General features: G+C 40.2%; 1 protein-coding gene across 2 annotated transcripts in view; it reads right to left on the bottom strand.

Moving 5' to 3' along the window:
- The window catches only part of pds5b (PDS5 cohesin associated factor B), a 56994-nt gene that overhangs the window by 28408 nt on the left and 2825 nt on the right, over nt 1-25761 (bottom strand). For both annotated transcript variants that reach the window (XM_034099045.1, XM_034099046.1), the window contains exon 2: nt 226-351. In XM_034099045.1, coding sequence (XP_033954936.1) covers nt 226-333 — 108 coding nt within the window. In that variant the 5' untranslated portion in view covers nt 334-351. The remainder of the gene's footprint in view (nt 1-225; nt 352-25761) is intronic.

The raw sequence follows: 25761 nt of genomic DNA, 5'->3' as shown, positions 1-25761 counted from the left end.
TTAATAATGCAAGAGCTGTCGTAACCTAATGTTTAACAAGTTAAACAGAGACAGTACAACTTTTAAAATCTTTTAAATGTAAAAACATAAATATTACTACAATATTTAACAAAATCCTGTTCTAAAAACATGAAAGCCAATATGTCAATAACACTTAGATACGCCTGAGAATCCCCTGATCTGAGCACACAGTAAACAGAGGAGCCGGCTGCTGCAGACACTGACCTTGAGCCTACGGACCATTTCCTCTTTGGAGATTTTGTCAGAAATCTCCTTGACCCCCGGGGGGTAGGTCACCTTCCCATCTGTGACTCGAGCTTTAGAGTGAGCCATCTCTTGAGCTCTCACTGCCTGGGGAGAGAGAAAGCAACATTTGTAAAGAATTAGAGGAGAGACAGAAAGAAGGTTAGACGGAGAACAAAGAGAAAGGGACTAAAAACAATAAACCTTGAAGAATTGCTGAACCTCAACCGAATAACAAAAAGTAAGAAGGCGGCACATTGCCTACTATTTTGAACCAGAGGCAAACCTTTTTAATACTTCAAGGCTGCGACAGAAAGCTGCAATAGAGACTCGTGAAATATTCAGCGAGGTATTCACAGCACACTAATAGCTTTCTACAAGCTGAATCGGGGATGAAATTGCTGTATTCAGAGACCAGGCTGACTTTTCACCGGAGCTGCTGCTACCATTGTGTTCAACAATTCAGGGCAGCGTCTGTAGCCTGTCACGGATCACACCAAATTCCTATTTAGGACATTTACAAGATGCAAAATCAGCTATGACTTTCAATGAAGTACATCACTAATGGGTAAATCAGCCATGCTGCACTTTACGCTGCTCTTTGGCAACAATACCAAACGGACCCCTCTCTCTCTTGCCAGTAGCTCTCTTCCATTAAAGATATTAAAGAGGCAGCAATGTGTCCATTAGGGCTGAACGATTCATCTATTTCAAATCGAAAATTGACACGATGCGATTTTTTTAAAACATCGTTGTTCTTCTTGTGTGTCAGTCATCCACACCAATCAGAAGTGCTGTGCTCCACATGTACCAGTCATTGTTAACGAATCAGAAGTGGCCCATGATAGAAGGTGATAGACAGATTGATCCAATCACCTGCCAAGTATTTTTTAAAGTGCCTTTCCAGGCACCTTTCCAAATGGCTTCCAATGGAGCTTTCCGAGATGGTTTGGTGAAACAAACCATCTGAGTCAGGTTAGTAATGCTCCATCACATGTTTTACATCTATTACAGGATGAATCTTAAACTGAAGCTTGACTTTAAAGCAACCCAACGGAAGTTTAATGTAAGTTTAGTTATTTCACTCGTAGCTCGGGCTGCGGGGGTGCTAGAGACGGGAGCACGTTGATACGACCTTCCTAGCCGGAGATATGGCCGCATTTTACAATAAACTTCCGTTGGGTCGCTTAAAAACAAATATCGCAATTCGAATCGCAATCGCAATATTTGTCAGAAAAATCGCAATTAGATTTTTTCCCAAAATCGTGCAGCCCTAGTCTGCGGCTGAAAAGAGAAACCTGAAAGTTAGACATACGAGTTCAATCACTCAGTGAGGTGTTCTGTCAGAGAGTGGTGTTTAGTTTACAGCAGCCTGTGACGGCCAATAATAATTTAAATGTCTTCCTTACTGTAAGCAGTTATGAAAGAGCTGTTTGTGAAAGGTTATTTGCATTCTTTATTGTTCATATAGAACCCACTGCTTACTGCTCACTGGTGAGTTAGCCTATGAATGAGTGTTAAGCACATCAGGCTGGCAGCTGTATGGGCATTGCTCTATGGTAGCTGTTATTTGCACATTGTTAATCATGAGCAATGCATCCTTACATTGTTTAACTGTGAGGTGTTATACAATTGTACTGTAGCCTACTCTGGAGAGCTTTTAAAGGTAAACAAATAAACGGCATGATGGGATGTGCAGTACAAAATATGTAAAGCACTTTTTTGTTAATGTATGATTTGCTGCATATAAGGAATAAAACAAAAATCCTCTGTCGTACCATATTGAAGTATCATTATTTTTGCATCGGGTTGAATCGCACCGAATCGCATAATGTTGAATCAAATCGTATCGAACTGTATCGCAACAGGGGTGTATCGTATCGCATCGCCTGGTGTTTAAAATGTATCGTTAATGTATCGTATCGTGGCAACATATCGAGATGCGCATCGCATCGGCCTCAGTGATGGAGATGCACATCCCTAGAGTACATATATTATTCTGGATTGTACTTTTAAATCATCACAAAATAAATGATGTGCTGAACTGAAACACGTCAACATGTGTCTGAAGGTTTAAACATAGAACAAAGTATTTGAGCTTAAAATATGTCAATTCCTAGTAAACGACCAACAATTGCTGAACCATACATTGAAACGTTGACCTTTAACAACATTTAAATGCAGTTTTCCAATTCACAATGACATCTGTAAGTTTAACTGTTTAGTTTATAAAGCATTCAATGAAAGGCCAAATTATTATAGGTGTAGGAGCTCACATTAATACACTGTCAGTGTTAATAAACTGAAAAAAGACAAGGCAATGTGCCTGCAAGACTTCACTCAGGTAAACAAAACATATTACCCGTGCCAGCAGCTAACCTGCCTGCGAGCCTTCGCTCAGGTCATATTTACACATGGCACGGCTGAAGCCCGCTAGCACTATTAGCACTAGCAGTATTGCTAGCAGCCACATTGTTTAGGCTGTCAAATACTCTGCACCGCTTTAGATTCAATGAGTGTCTCGTTTGCAAATGCTTCATTAAGTCGCTTGTGTTACCCCCTTTACAAGCAACTAATTGAGTACATAGATTGCACCTTGCACTATCGCCACTACATTTTTTTAAAGTGCACCCAGACCTTTGATCGCTTCACTCTGTCTGCCATGCCTGTGGGAGTCTCACAACAATAATAAGAGCGCTGTTGAGAGAGATGACGAGTGGCATTTACAGTGGCCAATCAGAGGGGTCTCAAACCGGATACATCACACGGGATGAGGGTTCCCAACCAACCAGAATGGTTTAAAGTTAAACTAAGGAAGTAGAAGTAACACATATACCGATAGCAGCACCGTTTGTCGAGCGGCTGAACGGTATACCGACTAGGGATGTCCCGATCACCTTTTTTTGCTCCCGATCCAATTCCGAACATTTGATTTTGACAATCTGCCGATACCGATTTTTCCCGATCCGATCTTTATGCAATGCATTAAGAGAAAAAAAAGGAAAAAAGCATTCAAGTTGTCCCTTAAGGTTATTTTTTTTATTTAAATGACAGTACCCAACTATCCATTCTATCCAACATGGATATAGCTTCTTTTTTTCACAGCAGCATTGGATCAGTTCAGTTGTGCATAGTGCTGCGTACCGGTACGCCGAACCGGTACTGGACTTGTAAAAAGTTTCGATTCAAGTCCGGTTAAAACCGGAATGTCGGGAACCGGTACTTGGACTCGCAAAAAAATAGTGTCTGTGGTTATTTAAACATTCCCTGATAAACGTTATTCAGCGTCAATAAATGAGTGCTAATCCCAGTGTGCTCAGTGTACAACATCACATGTAATTTCACCTTCGATTCACGGTTTGAAAACGTAGCATTTCGCCACATGCTAATGCTAACTGGAAGTGAATAATTTTCAGAATAAAAGTATTAAATTAATAGTGTGAACTTCCGTTTTTTTCAGAATAAAACTGATTTAAATTAAATAGTGTATTTAATTCAAAATTACGCCATATCAACATTGATTTCTAACAGTATGTACATCAATATGTATGTAGTATGTACTGTATAATGTACACATGTAGAGTTGTAGAAAATACATGGTGTACAGACAGTACAGTACACTGACTGTACAGTCAGTCACTACAGTGTAGCCTATAGTAGGTGTGCAACAGTGTAATGCGTATAGTCTACTCTACACTACCTTTCAGCAACGTTTTAGGGATTTAGGCTCAGTCAGCTCAGGGACTGTTTGGTTACTTTAGTTTGGTAAATGAAATGTTGTAGTAGTAAATGAAACTTTGTAGTAGTTCACTGTAGTTGCTGTCATAAGTCATTTGTAGACTAAGTGGCAAAAAGTGTTTTTTTTCCATTTGTACTTTGTAGAGAAATGTAGACACAAGTTGGAAGGGAGCACAATAAACCTGACGAGTTTGAATTTCAGTTGATTATGAGTTAATTTTCAATTGATAATTAGCTCACAATAAGTTCACTTTAGTTACTCACACAACTTGACACAAGCCATGGGTTCAGGTCCGGACTTATAAGTCCGGACCTGAACCTGAACCTCTGGACTTGAGTCCGGACCTGAACCTGAATGTGAGTCCAGGTACGCAGCACTAGGCAGCAGCATTGGATCAAAACAAAATAAAGCTTATCAGTGGTCCACCACAAAATAACCATGTAAACAAATTGAGTGCAGATAGTGCAGTAACAAAACAAAAATAACTCTACTGGAAAGAGGTAGCTTGACTAGCTTCACAAGTTCACATTCAGTCACAAATAATAAATATAAAATAAAAATGTGGCTTAGTGCAGAATTCTAGCCTTAAGACTAACTAGTCTAGTAATAATGCAATGAACAACAGCAGCTTAACATAACATGAATAAACAAAGTATTATATTTCCATCTTACTGGAGTAACACAATTCAATAGTAATCAGCAGCGAACCACTTCAACACGTGTGTTTCGGTGTATTCACGGCATTCATTTTGTTATTCTACAGCAGGGTTGTCAAACTCAATTTCTTCGCGGGCCACATCAGCATTATGGTTGCACTCAAAGGGCCGGTTGTAACTTTAAGACTATATGAAAATATATATATAAATATTTAATATATATAAAATAATGTATTATATTACATCATTGCCTCTGCATTGGATTATTATCGGATAGGGTAATAACTTCATAATGAACTACGTATGAAAGCAGAAGTCTAGGGCAAATCATTGCAAGTCTCTTCAGTGAGAATGTTACAAAATGATTTAAAAAAAAATCTAATTCTGAGAAAAAGGCAAATTCTAAGAAAATAATTTATATTTTGAAGAAAATAAGTCAAATTCTGAGAAAAAAACTTGTTCTGAGAAAAAAAGTCAAATTCTGAGAAGTGAAATTTGAGATGCATTGTGGGATATGTAGTTTATGGGCAACGTGCTTCAGTAAATCGGCATGTAACCGTATAATAAACATATCATATTCTTTGCAAGTGTTAGCACCCCCCAAAGAGGCACAAGCTCTTACGTTGATATTGGAGATTTCAATAAATAATTTTTTTTTAAAAAACGGGGAAAAAAATGAAAAAACAAACAAAACGAATTTTCGAATAACGAAATTGAAACCCGAATAGTACTACAACGAACGAATATTCTGGTACAGCCCTAGTGTACTCGCTGTGTTGTTGTTGGTGTTTGTTTCTCAGGTGGCGTATTAGATTGGTCATGTTGAACGTAGCTCAGTTCTTTCCACCACGCGGAACCTCCGCCTTGCAAACCTTGCATCTGGCTGTTACACTGCCTTCGGTTTCAATTTTATAATACTTCCAAACTGCTGACATTTTCTCTGTCCCGACTCCCGAGTCACCAGCTGAACGTAGCCTCTCGTTAGCTTACTGCTACTATTAGACACTGCGCCCACTCTGTTATAAGCAATAAGCAACCAGGGGCCTGTACTACGAAGCTGGTTCAACCTAACCTGGATATGTTTGAGTTAGCCGGTTGGCCTAATCCAAAACATACGCGCTCTCGCTAAACGGTAATACGACGCGGGTTATCAAGTGGATCGCTCAAGCCAGCCGTGTCCTATCTAGTGAGGTGCGCATTCACATGAAAGGGGTGGTATTTGGAGCATTCGACCAATCACAAACATGGAGAAGCATACTGACAGCGCAGCGTCATACTTCCTGAATGAAAAGTCAACTATAATATTAGACATATGAAGAAGTTAAACTTTAAACATCCATGACTTAAACACTTTATCCAGGATAAAAGCCACATAGCTGCACCTGCAAGGTGAATATAGCTGGTAACAGAAAAAGTGTTTGAATGCATACATTAACAGGTTTATGATATCACTGCCCCGTCTAAAACACGAGTGGATCTGACTTTAATTACATTTGTCTCGAGTGTTTCGTCAACTTAATGTGTTGCTTAAAATAATATTTCTGCATACAGTAGGCCTATGTGACACTGTGAGTGTTGCACGGCCAGATACAGCTCAGCTGACTCAGATAAGAAAATATATGATACATTATGAAGTGATATGCCGCAGACTGTACTTAATGTTACTCTGATCGGGTTACTTATGTTGTGGCAGATATTTAAGTAAGCTTTCTTAACGCTAATGTTATAATAGTCAGATTGCTCTGAAGATGGGAGGTGATATTCTATTAATGTTCACGTTCAGTCGGTGATTTTTGCCGGCCATCTTTCCTGCAACGGCAGCTTTTCTGTATTTCCTTTCTCCTGTAATATGACTTGATCGCTTTAAACTCCGCACACTGAGCTCTGATTGGTCAGCAGGCAGTGCTTTCACTGAGTTGAGCTCTTAGCCTGCAACCTAACCTGGTCCTGACCAGGTTAGCCGCTAAGCATAAGTTACCATGGAGATCTAGCCTGCTAAAAAGAGAACCAGCTTCGTAGGACCGGAAAGCCAGAGTTTTCCCTGAATTTAGCCGGCTAAGCTAAAATCCTGCTTCGTAGTATGCCCCGCAGGTCTATGAAAACAAGCCCAAAAGAACCAACACATACATGATGCTGTGTAATTTTAAACAAAAACTAAGGCCTCAGGATGACTTTAAGACGTGAGCATGGTCATTTTTGTTTTGTAACATTAAATAAAATTATTGGAAAAAAAAATTATTAAAAAAAAGAAAAAGATTCCCGATCTTTTTCTTCCGATTCCGATCTTTTAAATCACGTGATCGGCTCCAATCCCCGATCACGTGATCGGGACATCTCTAATACCGACACCGTCCAATCAGGTACCGGTATTGACTTAGTACCGGTTCTCGATACCCATCCCTAGTTGTGACCCTAAAAAGGATCATGTAACCAATTATCATCTACCTCACTTTTGACTGAATCAACCATTTAATGCAGCTTAAAATAACTCACAGTAGACATTGCGCAAACCAGCGTTTCCGCCAGGGGGGCATCTTGTCGTCAAAAATAAATAATTAGAGAGAAGATCGAGCCCTCTGTTGGAGGGGCAAAGGAGTCTGGTGGGATTATTTTCGCCACCAGCAAAGCGTGTTCCTGTGACGGAAAGTGGACTGCCGGTGTAGGTACCAGATGTGCAGGGCCTACCAGATCAGCACGGGGTCCGTTACGCTTACTAATGACGTCACGCATTGGCTGTACGGCAAACCAAGAGGACATTTTACACGGCCAAATTCCGCAAAGAATATTACAAAATAACAATCGACAATGAATGTATGTTAGTGGAACTGTGTCAGGAAAGTTAAGTGTTAATTAAGTAATGTTACTGGAGAACTGAAATGCATAAAATTGAAAGTTAATATGTAGCATATTCTGCCGAAATATGGCCGTAGACTTTACTGATGATTTAGAAATTATTGAAACTCCAGACTCAACATAAGAGCATGTGCCTCTTTGGGGGTGCTAAAAAAAAAAAACTAAACTTGAAACTTTATTCTTTACTTTCTCCGTCTTTATATGTAGAAGATATCAGATACCTTCATGTTGTTTCCATAGCAACAACAACTTCCTAACAGCGTAAACTTGCCTTCAAAATAAAAGCATCTAAATAGAACAGGAAGTTAACCTAAATTACATTTAAGACATATATACAACTGCAACGAAAGTAACAAAAACAATGTAATATCCTTTTCAGTTTCACAGAACACAAACTGGGTTATTTACATAATATGTTTACATGATTTTGTTGTACAATAAAACAACCAGAGAAGCGATCTTCAAGGAAACACTGTGTCCTCATGCTCCTGTTTCACCTGCTTAATACAGCAGGTATCACTGCTACTGTGGTCATTATCGGGGACCCGTAACATTTACAATAGTTGAGATGTGAAGGGGGTTATGTTTTTTGTCTGTGTTCTGGGTTCCTGCAGTTTTTTTGAACAGACACGTTAAGAGGATGAAGCTGTTAGGGTTGCCAGAAACTGACCATGATCAAAATCGATTATTCGGCAGCCCTGGCGAATAATAATCGATTATTCAACCGACCCGACACCCCCCCGCGGGAGAAAAAATAAATAAATAAAAGGAATTCCGTTGTTTTCTTTACTGGAACAAACAACAAACAAGCATGTCATCACAACGACGTAGCCTTGAAGTGAAGTTGGTAATGGCCGGCTGTGCTGCGTCTTTCTCTGTAACCTCTTTGGCGTGCTTCGCACTCAAATGCGAACGCATTGTTGAGGTTGAGCTGTGATAGACCAACGTCTTTTCGCAGAGCTTGCATTTAACTTCCTTTGGAGTTGTAAGTTCGAAGTAGTTCCACGAGGAGGAACTCTTTTTACCTGCCGCTTTGTTTATCTTTAGTCGCACGTGTGAGGGAGAGGGGGGGTGGGGTCGGTGTGTAGCGTGCTGCAGCAGTAGTCTGCTCTGCACGCAGGCTTCCTCCAAGTTTACAGTAAAACAAACTGGTGGTGTGACCAATGACCATTTACAATTATTAATACTATTACTATTATTAGCATATATATATTTATATATATTTTGGTTGAAACTAAGCCAGGAAAAAAAACAAAAAACATATATATAAATAAAATCGATTTTTAAAAATAATATTCGATTATGGAGACTGTAGCGAATAGTCGAATAATCGCTGGCATCCCTAGAAGCTGTTAACGTGCTGCTACCATAAACTGGCTGTAGCCCACAAACTGAAATAGAATGATCAAGTTATAGTAAATAATAACAAACTCAAGTGTTATAATTCTATACTCATAAATAAAATGACATGCAAATAAAATGTTCTTGGCTGTGGACTTGTACTCTACATAATTATGTTGAGCTCATGGTAACCTAATTCAATAACCAATAACTGCAATGAACAGATAGCATTTTCTGACTCGTAAAATGATTGGATATGGTGTAATTTGGTAAATGATTCTGTGTTGAAAAATGTATATCTTTAAAAACTTAGTTGGTGTATGATCACATTTGATTTCTAATTTTTAAAAAAGGAAATAAATTCACAGTTATTGCCAAATAGGAGTTAAATCCATTTCTCGCTTATTCAAAGAATGTATCTCACCATATTCATATTTACATGATCGGGAAATTACGTTGTAATGATAATAAATCACCTCCCTTGTTCAGATTAATGTCGATTGTTATTTTTTAATATTCTTTTCGGAATTTGGCTGTGTAAAATGTCCTCTTGGGTTGCCGTACAGCCAATGCGTGACGTCATTAGTAAGCGTAACGGACCCCGTGCTGATCTGGTAGGCCGTGCACATATAGGCTGCTTCTCACTTCGGTTAAATTAAATCCTTGCGTCCCTCACTTGCGTCGTTTCCCTGCGTTAGTCCCTCCAACCAGGGAAGCATGGAGGGACGCAAGGAAACCACGAGAAGCAGGGAAATGAGTTTTAAGAGCAATGGGACGTCCTTTCCTCCGGAGTGTCACGTGAAGCAGGTCACTGTTTGTGATGACGCTGCACAGCTGATTGTCTGACAGCAGCTCTGTCCCCGTTATTTTCACAAACACCCCCGCCACACATTTACCGACATAAACATTTGTATCATCTGTTGTAGACCCAAATATATTAAATAAAATAAGAACTCATTCTCAAAAAAGATAAATGCCATTCTTAAAATGTATAAATGAACAATAGTTGGATTAATATTAGGGGTGTAATGGTACACGTACAGAAATTATTCGGTACGGGCCCTTCGGTTCGGTACACGTGTGTACCGAAGTGTACCGAACGAATATAACGTTAAACGTAAACAAATTGAGAACGTGAACAACTTCTTGGAAGTAATCTCAGGTGCTGCGTCGCAGCATTCAGAGTCATTTGCTCCCATTGTGTTCAACGCATAGAGCGAGCAAGTCAATTCATTGGACGAGGGATGCGTTCAAATGTAGTCAGTAATTTGAGGAACTGTCGAAATGGCGAACGCAGATAAAGTTGAGCTCGAAAATCCTCCAGCATCATTGAAGTCTCCGGTTTGGGAACATTTTGGTTTCGCAGTTACGTACAAGGATGACAGACAAAGACAGGTGGACCGAACCAAAGCTGTTTGTCGGCATTGTTCAACTAAAATTGGTTACGCGGCTGGCAATACATCAAACTTGCACACTCATTTGAAAAGGCATCACCCGAACGTGAATATCACCGGTACCAAAAGACTGAAGTGCAAACCCAACTCCCGCTAGCATGTAAGCCTCCACCACTCGCAAAAACCTCAGACCGAGCCAAAGCTATTACAAACGGCAAATATCCTTATGTTGCCATGTTAGCAAAGCGCTACCTGGCTGTATCTGCTACCTCTGTCCCTAGCGAGAGGGTGTTCTCCACAGAAGGAGACATTGCTAGTGCCAGCAGATCTGCCCTTTCGGCAAGCAATGTGGACAAGTACATTTTTCTTTAAAAAAACATGAAAATACAATGACAAGCAAGTCATAATGTCAAGCTGGCTGCTTAGGTACTAGTACAGTAAAGTTCAAATACAGATTATTTCAGTTCATCGAAAAGCTGCACCTTAATGGTTATTTTATTTTATATTTATTTGAGTGAATATTCATAGTTTAATAATAATTAAAAACCCAAAACTAAGTTTGTTTTGTGAGTACTAGTAAAGTAAAGTTCAAATACAGATTATTTCAGTTCATCGAAATGCTGCACCCAGTTAGATTAACATTCATTGGATTGCACACTTTGTTTGTTTGTGTGGATATGTAGCAAATTAACATTTTAAAAATAGCACTTAATGACTGACTGAATGGAAATGACAATAAATGAAAATGTAAAACGAAAAAAGCGATCATGCAAATGTTTCCAATAAATGAATAAAATGATTTTGACCACTTTGTTGTTCAGATATCACATATTTGTAGCTAAATGATACATGAATTGAAAAAAAACACAGTATAAACTGAGGAGTGAGTCCCGTGAGTTTCAGGTGTTTTCTTCATTCCGCTGGTAAACTGCTCTCATGTCAAGAAGCAACAGATCAGTGCATGCACTGCATCGTTCAATCAGTGAGCGATACACAGTAAGGGGGGGGGCGAGTGTCTAAGGATTTCACCGGAGGATGGTCCGGTAGTTCCTCGACTATCGCTCCTCCGTTATCGCTCCTCGATCTTCCGGCACAAATAAGGCCACTGGGACGCTACTAAAGATGGCGCAGACAAATCAACTTCCAGTGATACCGAGACTGAGGAGCGAGGAAATGAGAAATAACCGAAGTGAGACGCAGCCATGGTACCTAAACTGGCGAGCCTTGAAGGGGGGTGCTAGTGGAGCACGCGCGTGAACTGCGAACGCCGCCTCACAGCGAAACTGAGGCTCCGTGGTAAAATGAAGAGCCGTTTACTAGCCGAAAGAGCCGGGTCTTCTTATGGCGCATTTCCATTGCAGGGCCTCGCTCGGCTTAGTACGGTATATGCTTTCACACCAAGGCTTTTCCCGTTCTTTTCTGGTTCGGAACCGGTTCTTCAGTTCAGCTCCCGCTCTGTTCCCACCGCTCAGAGTCCGACTGGTGCTGCGTCATTGTGTCATCGTTTGCGTTAGAGATGTTGCGATTCACCGATTCGCATCGGTGCACCGGCATAAACGTTCAAGATGCGAGTGCACCGGTTGAAAGAGTGCACATCGGCTACAGTTTTGGTTGAACCGGGTTGAACTCGCGATGCATCGATTGCGTAGCGTCTTTGCATCGGTAGAACACCGATTCAAAATCCCCTCATCTTGTCAACGCTCAGCAGAGACGATCTTTGATATTTGCTTCGCCACTATGGAGGCCGAGAGTCTTTATCAACACACACGGAAGTTGAGGAGAAAGAGAAACACAACGCACCGAAAAATACCTACAAATCAACACTTCGGATTGTTCAAGAAAGACGGTGTAATAATCCTTTATGCTATATAGTTGACCGCAGGTCATGGAGAGTAATAAGGTATCCGTAGACCTTTGTATGAGGTATCTTTATTACTTAACAGATCTACAGCCATCATACATAGATCCGTCCTAGATGCGGGCTTGCATACACACAGCATCACTCCGCAGCCGCACCCCATCAGTAACGTCCTGATGGTATATGTGCGCGGCACATTTTTGTTAATGTATGATTTGCTGCATATAAGGAATAAAACAAAAATCCTCTGTCGTACCATATTGAAGTATCATTATTTTTGCATCGGGTTGAATCGCACCGAATCGCATAATGTTGAATCACATCGTATCGAACTGTATCGCAACAGGGGTGAATCGTATCGCATCGCCTGGTGTTTCAAATGTATCGTTAATGTATCGTATCGTGGCAACGTATCGAGATGCGCATCGCATTGGCCTCAGTGATGGAGATGCCCATCCCTAGTTTGCGTGCATTGCTTCATAAAGCCAAACCGCACGGAAACCCCTCACATCGACAACAACAACAACAATGGCCGATTGTATTGAAGCGCTACTCGTTTGGTTTTGCTCTGTCGAAACGAAATGGAAGAAATGGGACGACTTTACTACCAACTTTACATTCGTTACATGCTACATTCAAAAGTTCTTTACAATCATCAACGACGATTCTGTAGGAGAAAGAAGGTAAATATACGTCCCATTTGATGGCATTAGAGCTAGCTGTTGTTGTTAGCCTCTGCATGCGCCAAGCTCAAAATACCCAGCTTTGCAGCATTAATTACTATGGTATAACATTAAAACTGATGTCCATGCTAGTGTTGCACGGTGTACCGATACTTGAAAGGTACCGCGATACCCTGCCGTTAAAAACGTTACGATTCCTCCGTTTCATTAGTATCGGTACTTTAAGAATGACAGGGAAAAGTACTCCGGTGAGAAAGCGCTGTTTTAATAAGAGCCGTGTGTGTTCAGCGTAGGGCTGGGCGATTTTTTCGGTTTTAACGATTAATTTGCATTTTTACTTTCCTACGGTTTGTGAAATGGCTGAACCGAAAAATCGCGATTTAAAAACATTTCTAGACTCCGCAGATTTGTTTTTGCTTTAAGGGACTCCGTAGTAGCTTACTCTCTCACTTTCCAGAACGCGCACAAAACTCAGCCACATTGCCTGTGACTACCCGATCTGCAGCTCTGTGTATATTAGGGGTGTAACGGTTCACAAACATTTCGGTTCGGTACGTACCTCGGTTTTTAGGTCACGGTTCGGTTCGGTACGTTTTCGGTACAGCAGAAAAAATTATCACAAAACATAACATTTTTTTTTTAATTATTATTAAACTGTGAATAATGTATTCACTCAAATAAATACAAAATATAATAAAATAAACATTAAGGTGCAGCATTTCGATGAACTGAAATAATCTTTATTTGAACTTTACTGTACTAGTACTCACAAAACATAAACTATTAGTTTTGGGTTTTTAATTATTATTAAACTATGAATATTCACTCAAATAAATATAAAATATAATAAAATAAACATTAAGGTGCAGCTTTTCGATGAACTGAAATAATCTGTATTTGAACTGTACTGTACTAGTACCTAAGCAGCCAGTTTGACATTATGACTTGCTTGTCATTGTATTTTCATGTTTTTTTAAAGAAAAATGTACTTGTCCACATCGCTTGCCGAAAGGGCAGATCTGCTGGCACTAGCAATGTCTCCTGCTGTGGAGAACACACCCTCTCGCTAGGGACAGAGGTAGGGATGCCAGCGATTATTCGATTATTATTATTTTTTATGTCGTTTTTTATTTTTTTCTGGCTTAGTTTCAACCAAAATATATAGAAATATATATGCTAATAATAGTATTAATAATTGTAAATGGTCATTGGTCACACCACCAGTTTGTTTTACTGTAAACTTGGAGGAAGCCTGCGTGCAGAGCAGACTGCTGCTGCTGCAGCACGCTACACACCGACCCACGCCAAAGAAAGAGGTTACAGAGAAAGACGCAGCACAGCCGGCCATTACCAACTTCACTTCAAGGCCACGTTGTTGTGATGACATGCTTGTTTGTTGTTTGTACTGTTAAACATGTTCCAGTAAAGAAAACAACGAAATACCTTTTTTTTTTCTCTCTCTGGGGGTCGGGGGGGGTTGACTAATCGATTATTATTCGCCAGGGCTGTCGAATAATCGATTTTGATCATGGTCAGTTTCTGGCAACCCTAGACAGAGGTAGTAGCAGATACAGCCAGGTAGCGCTTTGCTAACATGGCAACATAAGGATATTTGCCGTTTGTAATAGCTTTGGCTCGGTCTGAAGTTTTTGCGAGTGGTGGAGGCTTAAATGCTAATGGGAGTTGGGTTTGCACTAGGGATGCCAGCGATTATTCGATTATTCGTTACAGTCTCCATAATCGAATATTTTTTTTAAAAATCGATTTTATTTATACATTATTTTTTTAATATTTATATATATATTTTTTTTTATTTATGTATTTTTTTTTTTTTTGGCTTAGTTTCAACCAAAATATATATAAATATATATATGCTAATAATAGTATTACTAATTGTAAATGGCCATTGGTCACACCACCAGTTTGTTTTACTGTAAACTTGGAGGAAGCCTGCGTGCAGAGCAGACTGCTGCTGCAGCACGCTACACACCGACCCCGCCCCCCCCTCTCCCTCACACGTGCGACTAAAGATGAACAAAGCGGCAACCGGCAGGTAAAAAGAGTTCCTCCTCGTGGAACTACTTCGAACTTACAAGTCCAAAGGAAGTTAAATGCAAGCTCTGCGAAAAGACGTTGGTCTGTCACAACTCAACCTCAACAATGCCACGTCGTTGTGATGACATGCTTGTTTGTTGTTTGTACTGTTAAACATGTTCTAGTAAAGAAAACAACGGAATTCCTTTTGTCTGATTATTTTTTCGAATAATCGATTATTATTCGCCAGGGCTGCCGAATAATCGATTTTGATCATGGTCAGTTTCTGGCAACCCTAGTTTGCACTTCAGTCTTTTGGTACCGGTGATATTCACGTTCGGGTGATGCCTTTTCAAATGAGTGTGCAAGTTTGATGTACTGCCAGCCGCGTAACCAATTTTAGTTGAACAATGCCGACAAACAGCTTTGGTTCGGTCCACCTGTCTTTGTCCGTCATCCTTGTACGTAACTGCGAAACCAAAATGTTCCCAAACCGGAGACTTCAATGATGCTGGAGGATTTTCGAGCTGAACTTTATCTGCGTTCGCCATTTCGACAGTTCCTCAAATTACTGACTACATGTGAACGCATCCCTCTGACCAGCTCGTCCAATGAAATGACTTGCTCGCTCTATGACGCGTTGATCACAATGGGTGCAAATTACTCCTGAGATTACTTCCAAGAAGTTGTTCACGTTCTCAATTTTTTACGTTTAACGTTATATGCGTTTGGTACACTGCGTTCTGCGCCTCGGCTTGTTGACAAAAAAGACGCCAGAAGCGAAATTTGGAAGTATTTTAGCTATATGAGACAGCTATGACAGTGAGGGCAAGCCTACGGACACCACGAGGATGTCTGTAAGAAATGTTTTAGATCCCTGCAAACCCAGGGAGCCAACACATCAAACTGGGCTAAGCACCTCACCGACCAGCATCCATAGCTGTTTAAAGAATTTAAAGACAGACAGGTTAGCGAATGTGATAGATAACATAATTACATCATGCTCAAGCCATGCCTTCAAATCTAAGTCAAACAAGTGTAATTTATTTTGTGAAAGGGGCATTAGTTAGGCCTTGTTAGGCCAGGCTCACTTTATGCTGCGTTTCCATTACAGTTTAGTAGCTGGGGCAGTAACTATAGTAACGCAGTGTAGGCGGAGCCGTGACCAGGGCTCTCGACTAACTTTTTTCCCCATCCTCCCGGAACCGTCCCGAAATACAATCCAAGCCGTCCCGAAATTAATGTGGACCGCCCCGAATTATTATTTTTTTTTTCTACATTATCATTAGTTAAAATCATTCAAAGTGACTTTTAACATAAATAAAACATCATACAAATCATTAGATGACAATTCATCAACCTTTTTATTTTAGTAAATCATTCAATCACATAAACAAAGGCCAAATATATTTAAACAAACACACAAACGAGAAAATTACTCTAATATCCAATCAAGTCCCATCCAATTATAAAAAAAAACACTGTCCTGAAGACAGAACCCAGAGTAACCACTAACCAGGATGACAGTCTGTAACACATTCAGGAGACCTTTACAAACTGCCCCGCCCCCTCGCACATAGACGGGACAGAGAGATCTCATCTGGATTGGAAAGCTCGAAAATACATCATAGACGCATGTTTTAGTCTTATTGCATATTAGAAACGGAGTCGGTGAAACTAAAACTGCGATATAATGTGTATGTAGCAATAATACATATGACATATTTTTTTTTAAATGTCTCCTGTACCGATACAAAGTCTGATAACGTCGGAGCTTAACGTTACCACTGTCTTTAATAATTCCGGCCCGTTTAACACCGGGGCTCGGTACCCATCCCTACATGGGGAGAGGCGCAGCATATTGCTAAGGCCTAAATACGATGGAGGGTTCTCATCTCAGCCTTATTACTCATAGGGGATGAAGAGGAGTAAGTAAATAAAGAGGCCGGCGCTCCAGGGTCTGGTTCTGCTGTGCGTTTTTGTGATGTAACGGTAAAACATTTCAGAATTCCTCCACGGGATGCCATTGTACATCACTCAACCCGCGAAATACACACACTCAGTACATAGCTAGACCCAGAGCCATATTATATTAATCTGGCTAGACCATAGAGAGCGCGAATTTGCGGACCAGGAATTAGCGGGCCAGCTGGGCGGCTGGCTGACAGCCAGCGGCACAGCAGTGGCTACATGTGTGTGTATTTCGCGGGTTGCTAAATGTTTTGTGCGTGTGTGTTTATGTTAACAAGGAGGTTTAATAACTGTGTGCTACACAAAACGTGCAGTCGGTTTCATTTTCATCGCCGTTTGTAGTAGAGTTAGCAGGATATTTTTATTTTAACTCTCGCCCCAAGTTCGTCCCAAAATAATTTTTTATCCTCCCCGACACTTTTTTTTTCGGCCCCGGGACGACCTTAAGCTCGAGCCCTGGCCGTGACGTCATCTTCAATGAGAACCACAGAAAAACAACATCAGCCGTTAGCTGTTAGCACTCAAGCTCACAGCTCCTCATATCTGTTCAGAAACTAGACAAAAGTTAAACAAGTACAAACCACAGAGTAGAGATGTCCCGATCCGATCACGTGATCGGGGATCGGAGCCGATCACGTGATTTTCAAAAGATCGGAAGAAAAAAATCGGGGATCGGGAATTCTTTTTTTTTTATAAAATATTTTAATTATTTTATTTAATGTTGCAAAACAAAAATGACCATGTTCACGTCTTAAAGCAGAGTGAGAAAAAGTTTTTATAGAGTACTTGTCCATGGACAAGTGAGTTTGGCAATTTACTTGTCCGAATACATTTTTCACTTGTCCAGAATGGACAAAAATTGGGGCCACTGGAATCTTTTTCTTCGTCATCGTATTTTACATTTTCCCATGGTTTTTACGACACCGCTAACGTAAGTGAGCGGTAAGATTTGACTGCATCACACATAGGGTTGGGTATCGTTTGGATTTTAACGATTCTGGTTCTGCTTTTCGATTCCGGTTATTTTTGGTTCTCGATTCCGGTTCTTTGAGAGGGTAAAAATAAGTCCCATGACAAACTGGTAGAAAAATATATTTATGAAAACATTAAGTCAAATCTGTATTCCTATTTACAAATCACTTCATACTGTTGAATTTCTTACGGTTATTGAATACAATTATATAAAAATAATCTCTGCATTGTTTAGTTAGTTCCAAGTGGTGCAGTTTGAGAATGTACAATTGGCCCAGTCTCCTCTGATGTTACACTGCAACCTGCCTGTGAGACACAGTCCAACCACACATGTCCAACACATAGGCCTAATAATAATAAATTATATTTATAGCCTAAGGCCTAGCGCGTTTCCACAACTCAAAGACGCTTGCACGCTTACACATGTCCTGTAATACACATGCTGCAGCTTCCCAGCTGCTCACTGTTTGTAAAAGTAAATAAATAGTATTTTAATTTCAATAATGTAGCTACTTTCTATACCCTGCTTCATAAACAATACTGACATCCCTGTGCTCCTCCGAGTCTGGGGGTCCGGGGATGTGAGGACAGCGCGAGGACACAGACAGGGAGGCTGCTTTACTTCATAAAGGAAATGGCGGTCAATATTAACAACATAGGAGTTAAAACGCTTAATAACCTTCATTATGTGTTAGAGAAAGAACATAAGAAAGTTTGACAAAGATGAGGCTGTTAAACGGGCAGCGGATCAGCTGTGTGTAGAAAGAGAGAGAGAGAGAGAGAGCGAGAGAGAGAGAGACTGAGCTGCACCGCGATCAGCTGATACGGAGCATAGAGAGATCTGCAGTCCGCGGGGCTCGGGGGCTCGGCCTCGCTTCCTGTCCTCACAACTCTTATTAATCCCAGTACCGGACAATTGTTATTTGTTCCTACTCGGAACAGAGTTTTGCTACTTGTCTACTTGTCCGATATTGTAAATAACACGTCCCGGACGGTGGGACATGTACTTTTTCGCACACTGTAAAGTAGTGCTGGAGCGACGCGACATATTTCCGCGTCGACGCGTCGCTACACACACGTGGGTGTGTAAACAAAGCAACAAGCAGTTCGCAATCGCACTTCAAACACAATGGAGACTGAAACGGCTACCACCTCCTCCTCACAGGATTGCGCACGAAGCCCTCAAACGAAAACATCTCGCCCTAGGTCTTCAAAAGCATGGGAATATTTTAAAGTTAGTCCAAATGCAAAGATATTGTCATTTGCAGTCTTTGCCAAATGGAGTTGGCATATCACACAAGCACAACGGCTATGTTGGAACATTTAAAGCGGCAGCTAGCTGTGGTGGCTACCATTAGCAGCTAGCATTTGCTCTCCAATTTTTACATAAAAATGGAATTATGGATTATAAATTCAATCGTTTTTTATACATAGACGTTAAAAACCTATGGATTAACCGATTCAGCTGCGTTTTTTCTCATTTTAATGCCATTGAACACGTCTTTTGATCAGATTGACAGCTACGGTGGTGAGACGATCTCCCTAGAAGCTCTGTAAAGGTACGTGTTGTGATGACTGTATTTGCTTCCCCTGTCGCGAGTCCGGATCACTCAGTGATGATACTATATACCTACATAATCTGTGGAGTCTCAGCTTTAATCGGATATCTTGTATGTGCAGCTATGATAAGTAATAAGGGTACTTTTATCTTGAGTTCTGTGCCAATGTCCGTTTTTTCGCTCATGGGTCATTTAGATGCTTCTTATGAGACTTGTGTTTTGTTTTGGTAAACATGGTTTGTATCGTCAGTTAGCTGAGATTATTTCCGTTAATCTGGTATAACACATTAATAGTTTGTTAAATATTAAGATCCCCTGAGACACAGTATTGTAAAAAAAAAAATGTTACATTACGTTTTTTTTTACATTACGTTTTTTATGAATTGAACAACAGAAAAATAATCAGCCTTTTCAAGCCCCACCTGTTCCTCATCGCTCCAATAGAATGGTAGGCCAAGCTTAAAATTGTCAAATGTATCGTTCTATAACAGGGGTCTCCAGCTTTTTTTAGGACGAGGGTTACTTAAAAAAAATAAAACAAGTCGTGAGCTACTTTTACTCCACTTTTTTGTTTTTTTGCAGTGTATATATTTAGCACATTTTAACATTATTATATGCTACCTTTAACCTTTGAGTGCTGTTTGGGTCTGTGGGACCCGTTTTCAGTGTTTACTAAAATAAAATGTATACAATTTAATTATTTTAACCTGCTTTATTTGGTGGTGGACGTCACATCCAACATGAATTTATGGATACAGCTCTCAACACTCAGATGAAAGGAAGCTGTATACTTTTCAATAATCCAAACATCTTTAGAATATGATCACAACAAATCATTTAAACTTGTTTATTCTTATCTTATGTTACCTAGTTAGCATTCTTTCTTTTTATTTATGCATATTTGACTAATCACTCCCCTTTTAAACTTTTTACTGTCCTATAGTACACATTGGAATGATTTCTTACTTTATTTTGTACAACTTTATTAAATAGATAAAGGTGTGCTCTCTCTCTTGCTCTCTCGCTCTACATTGCTTTTCTTCCCGACTGCAACGCTGTTGTGTGTGTCTGTGAGAGCGTTTCACACGTGTGTATGAGAGATTTTTACCAGTGGCGAGCCTGTCTCTGAGGGCCTAAGATATTCTACAAAATAATATTTAAAAACATTAAAACAAAATTATATTTTTCTTTATATATTTTTTTTAAATATGTTTTTAGTAATATTTGTCAATAGTTTTACCAAAAATAACTTGATTAAATTGTATTTAAAATAACATTTCCAAAGAAATAAATCCTTTGAATCTGCCTATTCAGTTTCTGTTTGAATGTGAAGGGTTAAATGAAAGAAGCTCCTCTCTGCGAGTCTGTGAAGACAGGAGCTGATTGGACGTCCAGCTATGAATTCACAGAGGGCCAGCTATAGTAACTGAACGAGAGTAATGTCAAATGACAGTACAATTGACCAATCATATCTTCCCTCTAAATGGGTGGGCTTTATTATCGCGGACTTTATGACAAGTTCCGCCCGCTGTGAAACGTTTCTTGTTTCCATAGAAACAACAACTGTCAACAGCGTAAACTTGCCTTCAAAATAAAAGCATGCCAAATTACACTTAAGACATACAACTGCAACGAAAGTAACAAACACAATGCAATATCCTTTTCAATTTCAAAGAACACAAATTGGGTTATCTACAGGTGTTGTTTTGTGTGGTAGAGGGTCGCTTTTCATTGATACGTTTTGCACCCCGGCTAGCAGGTCCTAATTCACAGTTTTTCTGGCCCCATAAAATCGTGGTTCTAGGGCCAGGAACAACCAGGCTGAGTCGGGCTGAGTATGCTAAACTAGAGAGAGAATCGCTGGCAAGGGGGCTACAACTACAACAAGATGAACATATTTGACCGTGATTTAATTGTAATACACGTTTCAAAATGATGCCGAAGTAACAACATACTGATACCGGTTAGTAAAAACCATGAATTAATGCTTTGACAAGTCTGCAGACAGACGGCAGGCGAAAAACCGTCCACACTCACAGCAACGGCCTATACAGACATAAATAAACCAGCGACTGTATTCGCCATGACACAGGCAGTCTGTGGTTTGTACTCGTTTAACTTTTGTCTAGTTTCTGAACAGATATGAAGAGCTGTGAGCTCTGAGTGCTAAGCACTAACAGCTGTGTTGTTTTTCTGGGGCTCTCATTGAAGATGACGTCACGGCTCCGCCTACACTGCGTTACTATAGTAACTACCCCAGTTCCTAAACTGTAATGGAAGCGCAGCATTAAAGTGAGCCGGGCCTAATAAGGCCTAACAAAACCGAGCGAGGCCTGCAGTGGAAACGCGCCATAATAGTAGCAGTAAGCTAACGAGAGGCTACATTCAGCTGGTGACTCTGGAGTCGGGACAGAGAAAATGTCAGGAGTTTGGAAGTATTATAAAATTGAAAGCGAAGGCAGTGTAACAGCCAGATGCAATGTTTGCAAGGCAGAGGTTCCGCGTGGTGGAAAGAACAGAGCTATGTTCAACACAACCAATCTAATACGCCACCTGAGAAACAAACACCAACAACAACATGACGAGTACACAGCGGCCACTCAGGTAACGGCACTGAAACAACCGACACTTTTAAAAGGAAAGAGAAACTGCCCCAGAACAGTGAACAGGCCAAAAGAATAACAGCCAAGATAGCTGAATTTATCGCGTTGGATGACCAGCCGTTTTTTTTCTCTTAATGCATTGCATAAAGATCGGAAAAAATCGGTATCGGCAGATTGTCAAAATCAAATGATCGGAAGCGGATCGGGAGCAAAAAAAGGTGATCGGGACATCCCTAGTCCGAACCGTGACGGTACGGGACGAATACCGTTACACCCCTACTCTGCAGTCAACATGTCTGAATATATTTTAGCAAGATCTTTAAATCCAAATTGCTTCTGAATGCATGTCAATGTTCTCGACAGTAGACCTGATATATTTGGGTGTTGGTCTGATGAAACAAGCAAGTTGTCTCTGGGAAACTGATGAGCAATTTTACATTTCGTTGACGGAATAATTTTTGTGTCATATATTTCCTTTTGACAAATTATAACTTTGCATTTGATAGAAAGGCCACCACAAACTTCAGATATATGATTTATCAATGCATCATAGCAAATGGAAATGACTACGCTTTACATAAAAATGTCTTGCTAGTCATGAACATAAACCAAATTGTAAAAGTGTCAAACAATGAGCAACTGTTTTCTGATATGCTGCGGGTATTTCCCACAGGAAATCGGTTAGCTGAGGTGTTAAACATCAAACTTTCCTAAACTGAGCGTGCATGGTTAGCTTGTTTCATGAGGTTGATAAAGGTAAACGGTTTAAGCACGGGCTGTTTGGAGTCTAGGGTTTCAACTCTTTTTGGGGCAAACACGTGGAAAGAATTTGAAAAAAATATGTGAAAAAATGCATTTATAAAAAAGCTGACGTTTGCATTTATCCTTGGGTTTTGAACTGTACGGGTTCACGGAACAAATTATTTGAAAATGTCACCATGGCTGTGAGAAAAGAAGAGTGAGAAGTGTAAGGCTGCAACGGGCTAATTGGTGTAATTTACTATAAAGATAAAACATCAGTAGTGACATATATGAGATGGTGTCCGACATATCCTAAATGTCAAATTAACTAAATGACAAATATTAAAAACAGATTTTGGTCTGTTGTTTAGAACTAAATTGAAAAGAGAGCACATTGAAACTATAGCCATACTACCTGCTTTCACTTGTAAATAGTACCAGAGTTCTCCGAATTGTGGTTTTTGGAAATGAAAGTATGTTTTCTTTTGTACTCCAATATATCATCAACAACTACCTCTCCCAGGAGACAAAGAAAACAAGCTTTTACCGCAATAAAATCACTGCAGACTAGTGTTGTCACGATACCAACATTTTGGTTTCGATACCGATACCAAGTCAAGAATTGCGATTCCGATTCTTTTTCGAAAAAAGGGAAACACGGAATATCGGCTTTAAAATTAGGAATAACAGATGATTTTAGCAGTCAGAACAACTAAAGCAGCAGTGTTACTAAGAACAGAAACACCAAAGAGTCACATCTAATATAAATATATATAAAAGCATTTATTTTAATTGTGTAGCAGTGAGTTTAACATTTTGGCAGCACTGTTGAGCATTTTGAAAATGTATTTTCCTGCCTCTGTGCAAGGCTTAGTCTTTCTATCTTTATAGCCACTGGTGTAAAGTAACTAAGTTCATAAACTCAAGTACTACTTGGGTACAATTTTGAGATACTTGTACTTTATTTAAGTATTTCAATGTTTCTTTTGCTACTTTGTACTTCTAATCCACTACAGTTCAGAGGTACATGGTGTACTTTTACTCCACTACATGTATTAATCCCTTTAGTTACTTCACAGATGTGGAGGAATGATGTGAAATATAATCAAGTGTTAAATCAGACTTTAGTTCCACCTGGAGTAAATCCACAAGATTCAAACTAGCTGCACCTTTACCAGCTTTGAGAACACTTTCATGATCAATCATTATAAAACACATCATATATATTATTCTGAAATGGACCAATCTGCACAATGACTACTTTTACTGTCGCTACTTTAATACTTTTACTTGAGGAACATTTTGAATGCAGTACTTTTACTGTAACAGAGTATTCCTACACTCTGGTGCTTCTAGTACAAGACCCGAGTACTTCTACTTTTACTCTCGCTACTTTAACTATATTTTGATGATAATACTTTTGTACTTTTATTTGAGGAACATTTTAATTGCAGGATTGTTCCTACATTCTGGTACTTCTACTTTAACTCAAGTACAAGACAAGATATATACTTATACCACCTCCGTTTATAGCCTATGAAAAAAACTAATAGAAAACGAAGGCTAAAGCTAACGTTAGCAGATAGTGATGCTAGTTTGCTAGTTACGTTTGCTCAACGATAATATTGCGACAGAAACACTTTTCAGTGCAGATCACGCTCTTCCGCTCCGACAGGGAGCTCTGCTCTGAAACACCTGAACGGCCCGTTCACAGACTTCTGGCGTCTTTTTTGTCAACAAGCCGAGGCGCAGCGGCAGTTGCACTCCCACTTGCAGCCATGCTTCTCGTTTTCTCACATGCTCTGGCAGCTAGCGCGTGGCCGCGTGCACGAGAGAGGGGAGGGACTTAGAACGTGCTTGAGAGGAGCGGGACTGCAGGCACCGCTGCAGGGAGTGGAAGCAGAGCGCTGAACACACACGGCTCTTATTAAAACGGCGCTTTTTCACGGGAGTACTTTTCCCCGTCATTCTTAAAGTACCGATACTAATGAAACGGAGGAATCGTACCGTTTTTAACGAAAGGGTATCGCGGTACCTTTCAAGTATCGGTACACCGTGCAACACTACTGCAGACATACTGTTGCTAAAAAGCATTGATTGAATATACAGATAACTTTTCTTCTGTAACTAGCCTCTTGTCTGTGACTGAGAGGAATTGATCATTCTGGAACAGTCCGGGTCAGTAGGTCTGCCGTCAGACAAACACGCTTGCTGGTTTTGATTTAGATACCAGACCACAATGCAGAGTTTTGAGTAACAACCAAACAATTTTCTGCAGCTGTAATTGAGCTTTTATAAAAACACACACACACAGAAATGCAAGCAGGGCCAAGCACACGCAGGGCCACACACACACACACACACACACACACACACACACACACACACACACACACACACACACACACACACACACACACACACACACACACACACACACACACACACACACACACACACACACACACACACACACACACACACACACACACACACACACACACACACACACACACACACACACACACACACACACACACACACACACACACACACACACACACACACACACACACACACAGGACTCTGGCTGGCAGCCAAATTGTTTGATTCTGACCTTCTTTTCCACCCACAGCTGCTGCCAAATTTGAGTTCATCTCTCTTGGTCTACCACACTGACACTAGTGTTAATTTCGTTGACTAAAACTATGACGGAATATGTTCGTCAACGACCTTTTTTTCCATGACGAAAACAAGACGGCAGTAAACAATAACTAACGAAATCATCATGCAATATCGTTGACGAAAAGTGACTCGACGAAATATTATCAAAGATAACGTTACATCTTTGATAGTCAGTTTTTCTCCCAGCAGTTCCATTTCCGGTGCTGCGGCTGGGCAGCAGCTGTGTGTCTGTGGTGTGTGCAGCGGTAAATTTGAATTACACCGGGCAGCAGCAAAATATGAACTGTCAGGAAGACTCGGGTCTAACTCATGGTCTAACTAACCTTATTTAACAGAAAATAAAATGGCAACAACAGGGCTTGGGAGCAGTGGTCGTACTCGCGTTAACCGAATACCCCCCCGTCAGCGCAAGTGATTAATAAATTGTGC

This window comes from Pseudochaenichthys georgianus, chromosome 14, assembly GCF_902827115.2.
Source record: "Pseudochaenichthys georgianus chromosome 14, fPseGeo1.2, whole genome shotgun sequence".
Classification (NCBI taxonomy): domain Eukaryota; kingdom Metazoa; phylum Chordata; class Actinopteri; order Perciformes; family Channichthyidae; genus Pseudochaenichthys; species Pseudochaenichthys georgianus.
The sequence above is the reverse complement of the archived record's forward strand: the minus strand, read 5'-3'. Positions and strand labels throughout refer to the sequence as shown.